This window comes from Harpia harpyja, chromosome 17 (genome assembly GCF_026419915.1).
Source record: "Harpia harpyja isolate bHarHar1 chromosome 17, bHarHar1 primary haplotype, whole genome shotgun sequence".
Classification (NCBI taxonomy): Eukaryota; Metazoa; Chordata; class Aves; order Accipitriformes; family Accipitridae; genus Harpia; species Harpia harpyja.
This window is the reverse complement of record NC_068956.1, coordinates 919,330-935,913: the sequence shown is the minus strand read 5'-3', so window position 1 is coordinate 935,913 and position 16,584 is coordinate 919,330. Positions and strand designations below refer to the sequence as shown.

At 48.8% G+C, this 16,584-nt stretch overlaps 2 protein-coding genes across 2 annotated transcripts in view; one reads left to right on the top strand and one right to left on the bottom strand.

Moving 5' to 3' along the window:
• ARAP1 (ArfGAP with RhoGAP domain, ankyrin repeat and PH domain 1) overlaps positions 1 to 16,584 on the bottom strand; it is a 184,971-nt gene that overhangs the window by 111,004 nt on the left and 57,383 nt on the right. The window lies entirely within an intron of this gene.
• CLPB (caseinolytic mitochondrial matrix peptidase chaperone subunit B) overlaps positions 1 to 16,584 on the top strand; it is an 86,171-nt gene that overhangs the window by 48,457 nt on the left and 21,130 nt on the right. Inside the window, exons 6-7 of the mRNA XM_052812702.1 lie at positions 4,893 to 4,990; positions 10,326 to 10,440. Coding sequence (XP_052668662.1) covers positions 4,893 to 4,990; positions 10,326 to 10,440 — 213 coding nt within the window. The remainder of the gene's footprint in view (positions 1 to 4,892; positions 4,991 to 10,325; positions 10,441 to 16,584) is intronic.

The following is a 16,584-nucleotide window of genomic DNA, read 5'->3' as shown; positions in this document are numbered from 1 at the left end:
GGAAGGAGAGGCAGGACAAGAACTAATGCATGATGCTGGACAAACTCATACTGGAAAGGCTTCCTATGCTTTAAGAGTGAGGGTGGACCAAGGGAGCACAGATCCTGTCCCCTAAGAGCTCTGGGTGGGCTGCTGCCGTCCTGGAGCTGTGCATTAGCCGGCGCTCGATGTGATGGCACTGAACCTCATTCAAGTAACGCAATGTTCTGCACTGCCTGGGATATCGCACTCATGGTGCCTGCTGGCCTTGGCCGCCGGGAAACCACGAGGAGTTCATTGAGGGGGAGGACAGCGTTTCACAGCCATCTTCATCTGCATGCGTGGTTCTCCTGATGGAGTGTTTATGGGTTGAGCTGTCAGGCTAAAAGAAAGTTGTTTCATGTGTGTTCTCATTAAAGTGATGCTTCATTTGGTGACAGAAGGAAAGGATTTGAGGAACTGTGTAGAAGCAAATATTGAAAATCCTGCTGAACAGTGTGATATCACCACATTCAGGCACAGCAGCACACTTGGGAAACATTTTCTGAATCTTTTTTGCACCTTGTGGTCAGTGTTTGTGGTATCATTGCATTGTACAGTACTAACATTTTTAATGATGATATTATGAATCACTAATGAGTGATTCTTATTGTTCGGTGCAACGTACTTTCAGTTACCTTCTCAGCTATATTTGTAGTCCCCTCAAAGAGGGACTACACGTATGCACACGTGTACTTGTATATAGATGTCTGTGGGTATGGAAGAAGTCAGAGGCTTGGGAGCTTGCAACTGCTCACCGTGGTGGGGGCTGACCCGGAGCCTCAGCCTCAAGCCCACATCACCGGTCAAGGTGGTACAGCCAAGTGTGGCCCAGAAGAATTATTAGATCTTTGAGCCATATGTTGCTCTTAAGTATGCTGAGCATTTACTCCTATGGAGACCAACGTTTTCACTGGAGGGACCACAGGCAGTATTAGCCTCAGCGTGTCAATGCACTGAGATGGTTTGATCTCATATACTGTCATGGCCAGGGTAATTAGCAATGCCACCAAGGAAGAGGGGTGGGTCTGGATACTGAATCATCTGGAGTACTGTCCTCAAGTGTGCCCGCAGCTTCTACTTCCACCCAGTACTTCTGAAAATTTTGCTCTGGGTCTTCCGTTGATGAGATTTGAGGATATTCCCAGGGGAGTGTATGTTCACATTGAAATTCAAGCGCTTGGGAAGATTCATTCGAGGTAGTAGCAGGGGCAGGTCCTTGGCAAGAGCTAAAGGTTAAAGCCCAGCGAGTGGAGCAGTACCCTGTAATGCGTCTCTTGTATTTAGTGAAACATCAGGCAAGAAAAGGGTGGTAGGATCATAGGCTTGGGGTGGCTACTTTCATACTAATGTTGTATGTTAAAAGCTGCTTGTGAAATACGTGTCTTATTGATTTAAAAACAGGTTTACGTTACTGGAAAAAGGGGTGATCATGCTAATTCAATCACTGAAGACTCAAGAGGAGAGAAGTCTTTTTATATTACTTTAACTAGCCATGTGGAGCAATAATAATGTCATTCCTTGTCAAAGCTGATGGCTGATGACATTGTGTAATCCCCAGCAGGTAGTGTGGGCTGCTTCCTCCTGGTGAATCCCAGACTATGTTGGTATTTGAACAGGGCCATGGAAAGGTGTAACTGCAGTGGCAAATTGCATTCAGCGCACCAGAGTTGTGCAATTCATCCCAGCGCTTCTCTGCCGCTCAGAGCCTCCCTGGTTCAGGATGACAGCCGCTCTCTGTGCCCATCTCCAGCACCCTCAGCAGCATACCGTGGGCGTGGGGATTTCCAGGCTCTTCTTTCTGGGATTTAGTCTGCTTCACCAGAAAAGATTTTTTGCACACAGGACCTTCGGAGTGGCACCAGGACATAGACCATCTTGTGCTAGTTCATAGCAGCTGCATCCTCTGTCCCCAAAGCAGCTCCTGTTGAGTGGTCTGCAGAAGAGAGGCTCAGGACCCAAACGCTGAGGTTGGAGGTTACCTCTGAGGATGCCCGAGAGCAGCAGTCCGCAAAGGAGCTTTCACAGCATCTGGTTGCACTATGAAATGAGGTCCTCACACTTATTCCTTTCCTTGTCTCAGTGCCCTGGGCTTTCCCAAGTTTCCCAGGCTTTCTGTGTCCAGTCTTCGGAGAAATGTAGCTCTGCAGGTGTCCATATGGGTCACTGATAATGCTTTGAGCCCCGTTCTGTCTGCCTGAGGTGTGAGGCTTATTCTTGCTTCAGCAGGCACCTATTTGGCTACGTGCTCTGAGCCAGATCTCCGCTCCTCTGCCCTGTCAGGACAGACTGGTGGAGAACGGAGAGCAAGGACCGAGCTGCGGCAGGGTCCCAGGGCTGCCAAGCTGCGGAGGACACAGGGCTGCCCACGGAGCATTGCTGGGATGCTCCTCCAAGCCCTGTGAGAGCCCTGCGAGCCCCTGGCATCCTCCTCTCCCTCCTGCCATCACCTCCTCCTCTCTGCCATCTCCCCCTCTCCCTGCCATCCCCATCTCCTCCCTGACGGCAGCGGAGGACCCGGGTACCAGCACCTGCTGTGTCGTGAGCTCTATTGACAGTTATCCAGAATCTGAAGGAATTCAAGACAAATTGTTAAGAGGATGGAGTTAATAAAATTTGAAAAATTGAGGCCTGTCACTCTACTAAACTTTTTTCGATACCGCTGACAGAAACATATTTCCCCAATGAGTGACCTTATGCAGCTGCTCCAGCGACGCGATGCCGCGCGGATGCTGCAAGTGAACCAGCGTGCTATTTATCAAATATTATAAGCCGGGGCCTCCTAATATGAGCAGGGAGGTGTGGGAGGAGGCGACGGACTCGCACAGCCCGAGGTGTTGCCCAGGTGTCGATCCCCAGCTACAGACAGCTAGTGGGAGGTGACAAATTGCCTTCTATTAAGTCTCCAAAGGTTGACGTCCCCTCCGCCGCCGCTCCAACCAGCTGCCGGGGTGGGAGAGGGCAGGGGAGGAGGTGGAGATGGGGAAGGGGGTCAGGCCGGGGCGCTGACAAACCGGTCGCCACTTTTACCTTCTATTAGCAAGCAAAGTGACACTGTTATTTATTGTGGCGTAATATTTTATTGCTGCCGGTACTCGAGGTTGGAATCGACCAGTTGTAGGAGTCGGGTTCTATCAATTATTGCAGCAATTAGTCAAGTCGTCAAAGCCATTAACAGGGGGATTAGGCCAATATTGGATAGCCATTATTGATAGATCCAGGGGAAGGGAAAAGCCAAACAAACCCTCAACCTCCATCTAAAATGAGAGCAGGCCTAGCCTCGAGGATGTCATCATTTGGAGAAGCCAGAAAACTTGCCCCCCTCCTCGCTGCACAAACCCGGGGTGGGTTTTGGCAGCAGGGGGGGGCCGTGGGAGCACTGTCTCTTTAAAAGATATTGAGTGGCCGGCCTCAGCAGTATATAATCTCACCTGTCTCGATCATATTCTTTATTTGCAATGACAAGGCTTGCAATAGAAATTACTCTGTGTCGAATGTTTATGGAGCACATTTTTCATTCTGTAAGCAAATATAGATCCCTGATGCCAATGCTTAGAAATAGCTAATCTCTCTGGCTCCCGCTCACAGAGAGTCCTCTCACTTCTTTCATATATTATGATTGCTGCTCGCTTTTATTGAGCACTCCTGGTGCTCTGCACTCTCCTGCATTATAGAAGCAGAAGCTGCAGCCTGCTTTGCGTGTGCCAAGGTACCCGGTTTGCTCCTGCGTTTCCAGCGGGATGGAAGATGTTTGTCGAGCCCCTTGCAAAGTGGGGATGCTGTAGCAGTGCCCAGGCTCCCGTTTTTCGCAGTCGTGCACAGGCACCGTCAGCCTGCCCTTCCCAGCAGCTTGTCACCACTGTCCCCTCCGTTTTACAGGCAAATCAGCCAGACCTACTGTAGGCTCTTCCCTCGCCAGGTTGCTTCTCAAGGCTCAATAAGTGCTGTAGCTTTGAAACCGGTGGGATGGTCAGCTCAAGCACCAACCTGAGGGGTTTCAGGCCGATTTGAAGGCTCATTCTCCTAACCCTTGGTGTCTGGTTGGTGACAGCAAGCTGTCGTGGAGTCACAGAGTGCACCAACATTAGTGCTGAGTCTCTCTGCCTTAGACATACCTCCTGAGATGCTGAGAGCCAGAGATTAATCCTGAGACCTTGCCTGCCTCACTGGCTATTCCCCAGTACCCCTCTCTCCTGATCTTGGACTGCCCTGTCCAAGATTCCCTCTGTATACTTCCCATCACTGCAACTGGGAGCAGTTTGCCTTTGCACATTCTTCCGCAGTCCAGCGTGTCTGGGACGGGGACAGAGGACGGGGAGCAATCTCTGTGTGAGCTTGTTTCTGTGAGGGTGCCCATCTGACTCCCTCCAGTTCAGTCTTTGGGGTTTGTTGACTTTTTTTTTTTAATTACATTCTAAAGAAGAGTGTGATTTTCCCCCAGAAGCCACTCCTGTGGCTTAGGGTGGCAGCTGTTTAGCAGACTACAGCCATCTCCAGCTCCAGCTTGGAGTAACAGAGGAAGGGTAGCGTGTCCAATTGAAGTCGTAATGGTCCCATGTGGCTCCCACAGGATCAGGAGCGGGTGCTTTTGTGAAGCTGTATTTTCTTCTGGTGACCATGTGCTCTCATCCCCCACAGCAGCTCTTCCCTGCCAAGCCAATTGTTAGCAGTGACAATTCCTTTTCTTGTTCCCTGGACACCCGTGCATGTAACCGCTGGTTGTACATTGTCCCTTTCTGATCCAGATAGCCTTTGGAGCAAAGGTTAGGAGGGGATGCTGACTAGGACGGGAGGCACAAGATGTGCATCCTGCTCATTCTGCCCCAAGACTGAACTCTGATCCCCTGATCTTATCAATTTCTTCCTGCCATCAGGTGCCAACCCCCTGCAGAAGAACGAAATGGGACATACACCCCTGGATTATGCCCGTGAAGGGGAGGTCATGAACCTTCTGAAAGCGTCGGAGACAAAGGTGAGCCTGAGATTCAGGTGACTTTGTGCTTCCTTTCCCACTACAAGAACAGTTTTAAAGAAGACCTGGCGCAAGCAATGGAGGAGAGCCTTAGCACACCTACACCTCCATGCTTTTTCAAAAGAGGTCTGTATAAGTTAATGACATGATGCATAAGGGGAAAAAAACCCTCTTCTGAAGTCTTCTTAGCTGTGTTCGTGGCTATGTGTCCTCCTCTTCCATGTTAACATTTCTTCCACAGCAGTGACCTGCACAGGACCAGTAATACTGTTCTGTAAGCCCATGACAAAAAAACAGTAAAATCAGGGGGTTGTTTTTACTGTATTTTCTGAAATTCCTGGTAAAAGAACCAGGTCTGAGAACCCAGAGTCCAGTTGTGGGCCTGGTATCCATGCATTCAGGAGCACCAGTCTAAGGCAAAAGACCCCCATTTCTGCTGTCTGGTTGTGAAATGGCCATCTCATCCCTTCAGCCTCACTGTCTCCTTGAGTGGGCTGGAGCACACCGTGTACCATTCGTGAGTTGCTGTTATAAGGTATTTTAAAGAGGGAAAAGAACCACATTTGCCATAGTGGTTCCAATAAAAACCCCAGGAGTAAGTAGATGGACAGAAATGTGCAGCCTGATGTCAAGGATTTAAAATTCCTGGATATGAGGCCTTATTCGAGTAGAAGCAACTAATTATCAATTGGTATGAGAGGCCATCACAGCAGCCATGAGCAATGCCTCTTGAGCATCGTGGCTCCCAGAATCTTAGGTCAGCGGGGCTGTGAAACTCCCCCCGCTGCCCGATGAAGGGGGGGTACCAATGCCACCAGACTGCAAAAGCAGAAACTGAGGCACAAGGAGGCCAGGTTTGCTCGTGGTTGCAGACTTATCCTCTGATGTTGTGCTCCTCAGAGGTTGGTCTACAGGTTTGGAATTTGAACTTGTGTGCTGGAAAACCAGAAGTTAAGAACTTGCCCACAAGTGGAAGAGGAAGTAATTAAAACTGTGGCGATTACTACATTTAGTGGACATTACTATGAGTTAAATGTGCCAGGCAGTCAAAACTGCTGTACTGCCTGCACTCACCTAGGAAAATCCTTGCTCAAGCAGGAGTTCAGAACCATGTTCCCTGAATGCTAAACCTCTGTCCTAAGCAGGGAGACAAGGATCTTTCCTCTTGGGCTCTCCATGCTCCGTCACGGCAAAGGAAACCCTGACCGTGGCGCTCCTCTGCAGAGCTGACAGCTTCTTGTGTTAGCCAGAAGCACCGCTTGGTCGCTTGGACAGCTCTCCAAGCAAGTTTTAAGGAAGAAAAGTTGAGAATAAAATACTTGAAATCTTTACGAGGAGGTGGGGGGGAATTATCTGCTGGGTAAATGGTCTCTGGAGTCCAGCATTGGCAAGGAAATCTGCCCCTAACAGTTTGAAAAGCTGCATTGGTTTTTATGCTTAACTAATAGATGGAGGAGAGAAAGGAAATATATCTATAGAAATGTTCCTGATGAAAATGATTGTACTTGTATATAAAACGTAAGGCAGTCAAGCCAGCTCGTGATGAATATTCAGCTGGGGGGGATATGGTGCTCCAGGGGTTGCATCCACCCCAGTATCTGCATTCCACTGAGAGTCTTTGAGAATTTATTGCTCATTTTAATCACTGCTAGAGAATGAATTGGCAGAACTATTACTGGATAGGCACATCCCATAGATTTTATTTACATATCCTTGTGACAGAATAACAAGGAGTTTTCATATGTATTTTTAATTTATTTTGATTTCCTTTATTCTTTTAAAAAAAAAAAAAGAATTCTGTGTGTGCTTTCCCTATGCTAGACCACACTTGCCTGGTGTTTAGGACTCTTGAGCTAGTTCACATTGCTAAACAGTCCAGTGAAATTTAAATAAGCTGTCATGTATCTAGGGCAGAAAGGAAGGGAGTAGCCCTCGAAACTAGTGTCTTCTGTATGTAACTAGAAGGAAAGCAGCCCCAGGACTGATTTCAGCTCTTCCAAGTCTTTCTTTGCCATTCAAGTCCTCTTTCCCCTGGTGTACTGGGCCCAGTCAGATCCATCCAGTGGTCTCTCCTGTGTCCCATCAGTGGCTGCTAACAGATTTTTACGGAATGTTTCAGCCAGGATGAGCACACAGTTGCCCTTTCTCTGGGCTCCCTTCTGGCAAGCAGTGGTGTGAGGACCTCCTGAACTGGAGCTTGTGTCCCCTTCATCATACTGAATTGCCTTTGATGGACCTTTTAAAGAAAACAAACATCCAGCTGTGGCTTGCTTTTTCCATCCAGAACATCCTCGGGTTGTTGGTTTAAGCATATTTTATGAGAAAAATTTCTGGTTTGGTTGTTTGCAAAGTGTCTGTTCATTAAGCCGCACACAATCTTAAATGTAGTGTCGGGGGCAGAGCAGCCTTGCAGTGAAAGCTGATTTTATGCTTTCTGTAAACCCACAAGAATTACTTCAAGATGATGTTTGCCCTTCCCGCAGAAGAACTACTCTCCAGATCTCCAAAGGCTGTCATAGCTTAGTTCACGTCCCCGACATGTTCTGCAGCTGACCAGAGGTTTATCATCTTGCTTTCCTTTAATTTTTTAAACTCTTACCCCTGTAAGGCGAAAGACACTGTCCCCTCCACATCTGTAGGTTTTCTGCAAAGGTTTGCTTCTGCTGGTGCTGTGCTTTTGAACTTCTTCCCTCTGAATATTTTCCCGTAAATGCAGTCATGCTTGGGACGGATGCTATGCTGGGTAAACAATAACGAAAGCCAGTGAACACAATTGCCGTACCCATCTTGGTGACAGGCAGCCAGCTGTTACTATCTCAAAGTGAGGTCTGCCAAAGCACAGACAGAGTGAATATCTTATTAAAAATGTCTTGTGCTTTTGACATTGCATCAGGAGAACCTCTTAGCCCAGGTGAGCGCAGGAGTTCAGTTGGCTTCAATGCAAGAGCAGGGTACCTACCGCTCCTTGCATTTCTTTCAGAGCACGTAACACCGCTGTAATCCGCTTAAGTGCCCGTGATGTGCCGTAGAAGTCTAATCAGCAGAACCGAAGATCAGTTGTCAGAGGGTGAGGACACGGTCCCCCCTGACACTGTTTCACACTGCAAACCTGGAACGGGCGTTGCTTTCTCCAGCTGCTGGTTTCCTCACCACCAACGCTGAGGACTGAAGTCAAATGCAGACGAGGTCAAAATGTCCAGCCGAAATGTCTGGCAGGAGCGAGACCTGGGTCAGATGTGGTGCTCCAGCTGCCCCTGGTGTCAAGATAGCAGGGAGAAGGTGGGAGAAGCTGGGTGCATACCTCTGTAGGAGGGTGGGGGGGGGTGGAAGAGAAAGGAGTGTAAGATTGTGTCTCGTGTAAAACCCAAGGGGCTTTTTGTTGCAGGTTGTATCCCAGACTGATCTAAAATATGTTTTTCTCGGTGGACTTTTCTCATTCTGGTGAGCCCTGCTCAGTGTGGGTTGTGGCTGCTGCTCAGGATGCTCCGGGCTGGCAGCGTGACCTGACTGCGAGATGCCTGGTGGTACTGCAGCTCTGCCAAGGAGATGGCACATGGGAGGGCAGGTCTCTCCAGAACAGAGCCTGAGCAGAAAACCATAGTGGGACAGCTTGGAAAAAGCACTGTAACTGGTGCAGTTTTTTACCCCTGAAAGGGACTTTCTTCCTACCCAAGGACTTCTATAAAGTTGGTTTTCCAAGGAGGGAGGGAGAGGGCGTTGCAGAAAAAGGGCATCCCCTCCTGCTCTTCGTGCGCATCTTCCTGCTTCTCTATCAACCCACGCGAATCGTTCAGTATCCTGACAACACAGATCACATTCTCTGTACCTTAAGAAAGGCAGAAGAGGAGGGAGGAAGAAAAGATTTGTCAAGATATATAGAAAGACACAGATATATGGCAAGAGCAGTGCTTTGAGCCTTGTGGTGTACACGGAGCCTGGGGGAGATCACCGCAGACATGCCGGTGTCTGTCCCGCAGTGCTGTTCCACTGGGATCTGCAGGGAAGTTATTGCTCCACATGAGGCATCAGGGCTGATGGCATCTCTCCGTTACACACGAGACTGATAGCACCAGCCAAAATTGGATTGTTTGCTATTTATTTTTTTTAACTTCTGTCAGAGCCACTACTGGCCCAGGAAACACTGGCAACCTGGCCTGGGGGTTTTATCCGCTCCGGCTCTGGCAGCAGGATCCTGCTGCAGCTTCTGCGACTGCTTTCTGGTTTTGTTAGAGGTGTTTCCCCTTCAGGAAGGTGGGTTAAATAATCGGGCCAGTTATGTGTGTTAAGTTACTCACTCTGCAAACCCTGTGGGCTCTTTATGTTCTGTCCTTAGCTAAGTCTGGCGTTGTGGGATGGTTGTTTCCAGAGCAGTGTTTCACTGGTGAGATGGCAAACCTCTGCTTGTGAGGGGAAAGGTGCTCAGCAGGAAGTTTTGCAGCATTTTCTAAAGATGAGCAGGGGCTAGATTTATCCTCTTTCCTCTAGAAGTTCACTGCCCCATAAGACCTGCTCCCACTCTGCCTGTATCCCATCCCCAAGCATCTTGGAGATGTGCTTGTGTCGGACGCCTCTGTAAACTACTCTGTGTACTCTGCTATCTCAGCCTTCAGCTCCAGAAAATGATCTGGGTGGAAGCAATGCATAAGTCACTGGCTCTCAAAGGCCCTGCTTCCTTGTGAGCTGGAGGTGGAAGAAGGCAAATGTCCAGAGTAAAGAGCATTTTCCAGTGCCGTCCTGTGTGCTGCTGTGGGTTTGTCTGCAAAGCAATGGTGTCCGACTTCCCCAGTGTACACAACAGGACACAGTGATGCTCTTCCATCCCTACGGGATGTTGTTGGAGTCTTTGAACAGGAGATGTGTGGAGGGTGAGAAAACGAATATAGGTAGAATAGTCAAGGCTTTATTTTTCAAAATAAGCAAGCTCATAACAGGTTAAGAGTTCATTAGGAAATTTGAGCAGTGTCAGTGTTCCCTCTGTGTCACTGTTACAGAAGCAGTGCAGTGTCTGGTTTTCCCATCAGCTTCAAAGCCGGTTCCTGAGTGCTGCCCATGGTGTGGCAGCTCACCCACTTCTCTCCATTCCCATGCACCCCAGCCCCCATCCCCAGCAGATCCAGAAATTTCATCTTGCTTGAGCTGGTGCTTCCAGACCAAGCTGCATCTGCCCTGGCTGCTTCCCAGTGCCAGGGAGCAGTGCTCTGTCTGTCTGGATGTCAGAGAGATACCCATGCAGGGCTTTGCAGTCCTGGGGAGGGGGAAACTCTATGTACCTACCGGATGCTTATGCTGTTGCTCCGAAAAGCCTCTGGTCCCAACGTTTTCTTCCCTCCCACAGTTCCAGGAGGAGCAGCGCAGGAGGGAGGTGGAGGAACGCCGGAGGTTTCCACTGGAGCAACGGCTAAAAGAGCACATCATCGGTCAGGAGAGTGCAATAGCAACGGTGGGAGCAGGTAGGACCCCTCGCCCACCGCCCGCTCTGCCCTCCCACATCTTCTGCTCTGCAGGGAAAGCAAGCCATTCCCTCAAGCCCTGATCTGAGGCTGCCTCTGAGCAGGTCACCAAGGTTGGTGGGGGACTCACCGTGAGGTCCAGCAGGTATTTCTTGGCTGTGAGAGAGAACGCTTGCTCTTTATCACAAGAGGGGCCATTTCAGGTGCAGCAGCAGAGAGGACCATTGGATGCTTTCTTCCCAGGCACTGGAGTGAGGTGCCTACAAGCCCTTTCATTTGGGATGCTTTCTCCCCAGATTAAGCGTAGTGTCTCAAAGGTCAAAGCTGGTCACTGACATGCCCACCTCACACCTTTGAGCACGCAGGCAGTTCTCAGCTAAACACAGTGGCTGAACATGATGACACTTGAACATTGAGCTATCTTTTTACAAGATCATTTGTCTTAAGAATATCACTCATTAATAATTCGAGAGCAGTTTTGTACAGCTTTATGTACAGAAGCCCCTCACACACGGGCTGCTTTGGGGAATTTTCCTGTATCCCTTACAGATTTGGGGCTTCATTCCACATAAAATACAAGCACATACTTCAGCCACACTTTCCGGGCCGTATGTGCTACGTCAGATCAAAGGCCAGTGTCCTGTCACTGTTACCAGAGCACAGGGAGCTTTAGCAAGACAAATACAGAGTGGTATTTCCTCACTCTACTCCCGCAATGTCCATCAATTTGCAAGCCAGGAGTACCCTGAACCAGAAGTTACAATTTTGTGTGCAGCAGCCCTCAAGAGAATTTTCTTCCATGAATTTGTCCAAGTTTCCCTTGGATCTCCTGTAAACATCCAGCCTCTGCAGCGTCCTTTGGCAGACAGTTGCATAGCTAGGGAAGAAATAGACCCTTTTATTCATTTTAAATCTGCCTCCTGATAGTTTTGCCTGGTGCCCTCTAGTTCTTGTGTCAAATGAAGCATTTGCTGCTGAGGAAACGGTTGCTCAGCCAAAGCAGCTGCAGTTTATGGCACAAAGCTCTTCTTGCCTCATAACAGACTGATTCCAGTTGGAGTTCAGAGCCTGGCCCCACTTTGATCAGTGGGGGTTGTGATCCTGAGCTCTCAGAGTGTGTTTGGTTGTGGTTAGTTGTAAGATACCCAGGCTTTGGGGAGGATGGGATGGATGATAGCTGATGGAAGGGTTATTTGCCTCCTGAGCCCTTTCCATCCCTACCTTTCTGGAGGTGTTGCCAGTAAATACCAAAGATAACATTAAAGCAAAACCTTTTGCAGCAGCATGTCCCTGTGGCTTTCCCTGCCGTATCCGCGAGCCCTTACAGACACAAGGGGACACCATCTTCTCTTGCTATATACACTGCCGAGAGAGGAATGACGCACGAGGCACCTCCTTAAGAGACTCAACTTTAAAACACGTTGCCTTTACAAGTCTGCTTCTGTTGTTTTCTGTCTTGCAAGCCGTGTTAGTTGTCTGTGCTATAGATTTGTTAAAACACATGGTCACACATGTCCGTGAATCCATTGCAAACAGTGCAAGCCCTTAGCTAGTGTTGCCTTGTCTGGGTCTGCTGAAAGCCCTGCTCAAATGAGGGTGCTGGTGCCTTTTTCTGGAGGTGTTTCTCCTGCACTTCAAATTCTAAGTTTTCACTGCTTAAAAAAAACTAAATAAATGCAGGGAATAAATGAGGAGTCTGGCCTCTTGTGGCTGTGATGGAACCGTACAAGTGTGCAGCGAGGGTTGGAGGAAAAGGTAACGGTTTTCATCGGACCAGTGGCTGGAGTTGGGGGAAGAAACAGACCAGCTTTTAGGCACACTGGCCCAAACAGAAACCATGAATTTCAGATGAGCGCAGACAGTTGCTCTGAGCATAACTTCGTTAATCAATTAGGCACTTTGAGATGAAAGGGTGCTGGGCATCTGTGGAGCAGAGGGGGATGATTTCTGACTGTATCAGTTAGCCTAGTAAATGCTATTATCTGTCGCTGTAAACCTTGCTTTGCTTATACCACCACGGCTCCGGCAGCAGCATCCCTGCAAAGCGTGAGCCTGGGGCATCAGCCTGGCCCTGCAGAGAGCCTGGAGCTGCAGCTCCACCAGCTCTGAGCCACCCGCTACCCTCCTGGGGAGCACTACGCTTTGTCTCTCACTGGAGGCACCAGCCAGACTCCATCCATTGCATGTGATGGAGCACACAGCCCCGACCAGAGCACCTGCAGGAAAAAGAAAAGAGGGGTCCCGGTTGTTTGTGCGAGGTGGTTTTCCTTGGTGTCACAAGCTTGGGGCAGCCACTCAAAACTCAGGAGCAGTTTTTTTCATGCTGGACACTAAAAGACTGTAAGGAAATCAAGGCTCCAGCAAGCTGGGCTGGGTTCAATTTGCCAGTCCAAAGCCTGAAAGCCTCTGGATCCTGTTAATAATTCCTTGAACCATCCGTGCATCCTAGTTCAGTGCCTGAAAACGGGACAGCAAGGTAAGACCAGGCTGAGGTCAGGGCAAAACTGCGAGCAACGTGCTGTCATAAATACAAAAACCATAGCGGTCTAGTTAACAAAGACGAGTCCTGTGTGATCTGGAAGCCCTGGAAAGAGCCAGCTCTCCCCCTGCAAACACAACAGACACCCTCTGTGTTTGGAGAGTGGCTGTGCCTGGGGGCAGCAGTACGGGCTAATTGGGAAGCTTTGATTAATGGGTAGTGCCTGTTTCTGACACAGGTGGTGTTTCTGCACATTAAAGTGGCTGCCTTTATGGAGGTTTCTCTTATTGAATTATAGGGAATGTGCTTGATACCCCTGCAGCCTCGGGATATCAGACCAAAAGGTAGCAGGAGAGTCTCCGTCCCCTCCTCCCCCTCTTCCCTTCTGCCCCATTTTTGTTGTTTTCTTTCAGGAAGACTGAATTTAGAGACATGACTTTTTCTTTCAAGCACTTCCCGTCTATTTTTGTTATTTATTTTATTCCCAGCTGGTTTTGCTGCCACTTTGTGGACTCCACGTGCCTCCTGTTTTGCACTCACCGATGCAGTTTGTTGGCTAGGAGACTTGCCGCACACCACGTCTCAAGATTTACCGAGCCTAGCTGATATGTTTAATTTATAACTGCTGCCTTAATTGAATAATCTGATTTAATCCGTCACTCGGTGCATGATCCAAACAGTCTCCAGAGGGGCTCAGCCAAGAATACAAAGGGAATGTGTGCTCTGGTGTTTGCCACGCAGGTCCAGGGTGGTGGGGATGCACAGGGGCTCCGACTGCTGGGATGCTTGCACGGACCTTGCTGCAGTCGCAGCACCAACAGCTTGACATCTTTACCGCAGAGGGAGGAAACCCTTCTCTGCCATTTCCACGGGATATTTCTGCTACATGAAGCAGGACAAACAATGGCAGGACCGTGAGAAGGTGGATGATGGTTAACCGATCATAACAGGGAGTGCAGGATTCCTCCCAGTGCCCTGACTGGGGACGGCAATGGTGGAAGGCTGCTTGGCCATGGCTGAATGATGCATTCCCCTCTGTGGGTGTAGATGTTTGATTCATTTTAACAAAATCCAGATTAAATATTCCATCTCATAATATGTCAGAAAGAAACAGGCAGGTCATTTCTGTGATCCCAGGAACTAATGACAGCCTGGATGCTACAACTGGTTCATGCAAATGAAGAGCTAAAAGGCTTATGATTGTGTTTCCAGGGCACTTTCATAAATGATTATACTCTGAATCTGGTTAGGTCTTATTTGGCTTTTCACTTGAAGATGCAGAGGCACCAGGGTGAAGCAGTGCATGCTTCTTGGGGCTCAACAGAAAGAAAGCATCTCCTGTCTGAGGTTATAAACCAAAGGAGGGCATTTTTTGAAACTATATAATTTTTTTTGTTTTGTGATCTCATATCCTAAATATCATGCCAGAGAAAGAATATGTCTTTTATAAAGATACATAGCGTTTGCCAGGCAGTGGTCACTTAGGGGTGGGGGGCTCAAAAACACCACTTCCCAGTGCTGATTTCCTAAACTTTTTGGATTGAACTAATCTGTTACAACTCTTCCTGAAGTTGAATAAGAAGGGAGGAAGGAAAAGTGTTGTGTATTTTTTAGTGTAGAGATTTTGAATAAAGGGTAGTGCAGAAATTCTACTTTTTAATTGTAAAATTACAAATTTCGAACATGCTGAGCAGTTATGATGTTGAAATCAGTTGGCGTTTCAAAGCTGAAGGAAAATGGGTAAGCAGGAATATCATCCTGCTCTGGTCCAAAGGAAATTGGTTTTATTTTGGACAAGATAGGATCCTTTACAAGTTCTGTATTTCAGTGTGTGTAGCACTTGTTGCCTGCAAGTCAGGTCAGACTTTGCAAGAAACAGCTTTGGTCTAGTTTGAGGTTCATCTTCTTCCACATCTCGGAGCCACCGACAGTGGGGCTGGATGAGCTGTTCTTCGGGGATGCGGTAGACCCTGGACTGTAGATGCAGAGCCTGGACAGAGGAGAGTGATCCCACAGTGGGTATGGACCTGGAGACATCACCCCGTGGTACCCTGAGCCCGGGCGGTCTGAGAAGCACCGCTGAATGAATTGATTTGATAAATGGACATTTATTACACTCACAAATTGGCTGAAACCAATTTTGGTCACATCAACCCCTGATAACTGCTAGGGTATTGATTTGTGTAAAGTAATACAGTGAATTTATCAGTTCAATAGCAAGCTGAAGGGCCTCTCAGAGACACAGCGCTACAGTTACGCTGTTACAGATGTACAAAATAAAGTGAGAGCACTGCAGCGACGCTGGAAATGGCTCCAAAGAAGAAGGCCCAGGCGTCATCATCAGCCTCTTTGCTTGGACATTGGGTCTGAATGTCTTAATGAAATTTCAGCAAAGTAGTGTGACCTACCTCCTCTTATTTATTTATTTCTGCCATCCCTGAAGTTACAGGAGGAAGGGGACAGCTTTCTGAGAGGCATAGCATGGATTTCTTGTGTGGCTATCAACGAAGAGCAGTCAACGTGGCTGGCAGCTGCTTTGTGGGTACAAACCCCAAGGAGAGGAGTGCTCCTGTGGGCTTTCCTAGCTGAGGTTTTCATCCTTCAAACTGGCGCTGGTGTCCTGCTCTGTCCTAGGATGGCATCTTTGTTCCTCCTGCTGAAGATGAACTGTGCAGTGGCCAACCTGGAGACCCTCCTGCAGCTGTGGCTGCAAGACCTGGGGTGCGATGGTCCCTCTCTGGTGACATCCAGAATTTTTCAGGTTTTCCAAACCTCAAGAGGACTGAGGCTAGGCTGTGTGCTAGAATACCTCATCATTTTAAGGCTGCTTATAGAAAAGGTTTTACACCTCATCACTCTGTTGATCTAACTAATCCAGTAACTAATGATGATCTCACACTGAATCACAAGCACTAACCTTATGGTAGTTTTTTATGGGGTGCTTTATATCCCTGGAGTTGCTATGAGTGAGACGAGCATTTACCCATAAAGTCTGGTATCGTGCTGCAGAGGGGAGTGAAAAAAGACCGCACTTAACCTTGCTGCCTTCGGACCATTGAACATGCTGACCCCTGCAAGTGGTCACTCCGTGCCCTGAAGCAAAAGTTTATTACCTTGATTATCTTAGCTGAGATAGCTGCAGAAATTGTCGGCGGTCATGTTATTCCCCATCAATTTTTATAAAATACATCCACCCCGGCTGTTTGACCTCACTTTTGCTGCGATAAAGGGCAAGGAAGGAGCACGTGCAGCACCGGGAAGGGCACGCGGTGGGATGCACTCAGAGGCGTGCAGGGGCTGGGACGGCTGCAGCATGCCTTGGGCTCACCCAGACCCTCCTCTGCACCTCCGTGTCAACGGCACAACCGTTTCCTCCTCTTCCTCCTCCTGCAGTGGCTGTTTTGTGGGGGTGACGTGGCCCGTGAGCAGCTGGAGGGCAGGACTGGATGCCCACTGGGCTTTGGCCGTGATTTCCGAGAGAACAGAGCCGCATTGCCGGCTGCAGCCCGAGCTGGTCCATGGGGCTGAGCAGAGACACCCGGGCAGGGTGAGGCAGCCAGACGCAGACCAGTCCTGCAGCCTGGCTCTACGCCCGAGCTAATTAAGCCTTGACAGGAGTCAGAACTTATTAGCGTGGCTAAGGCACTGGGTAATGCATCTCAATT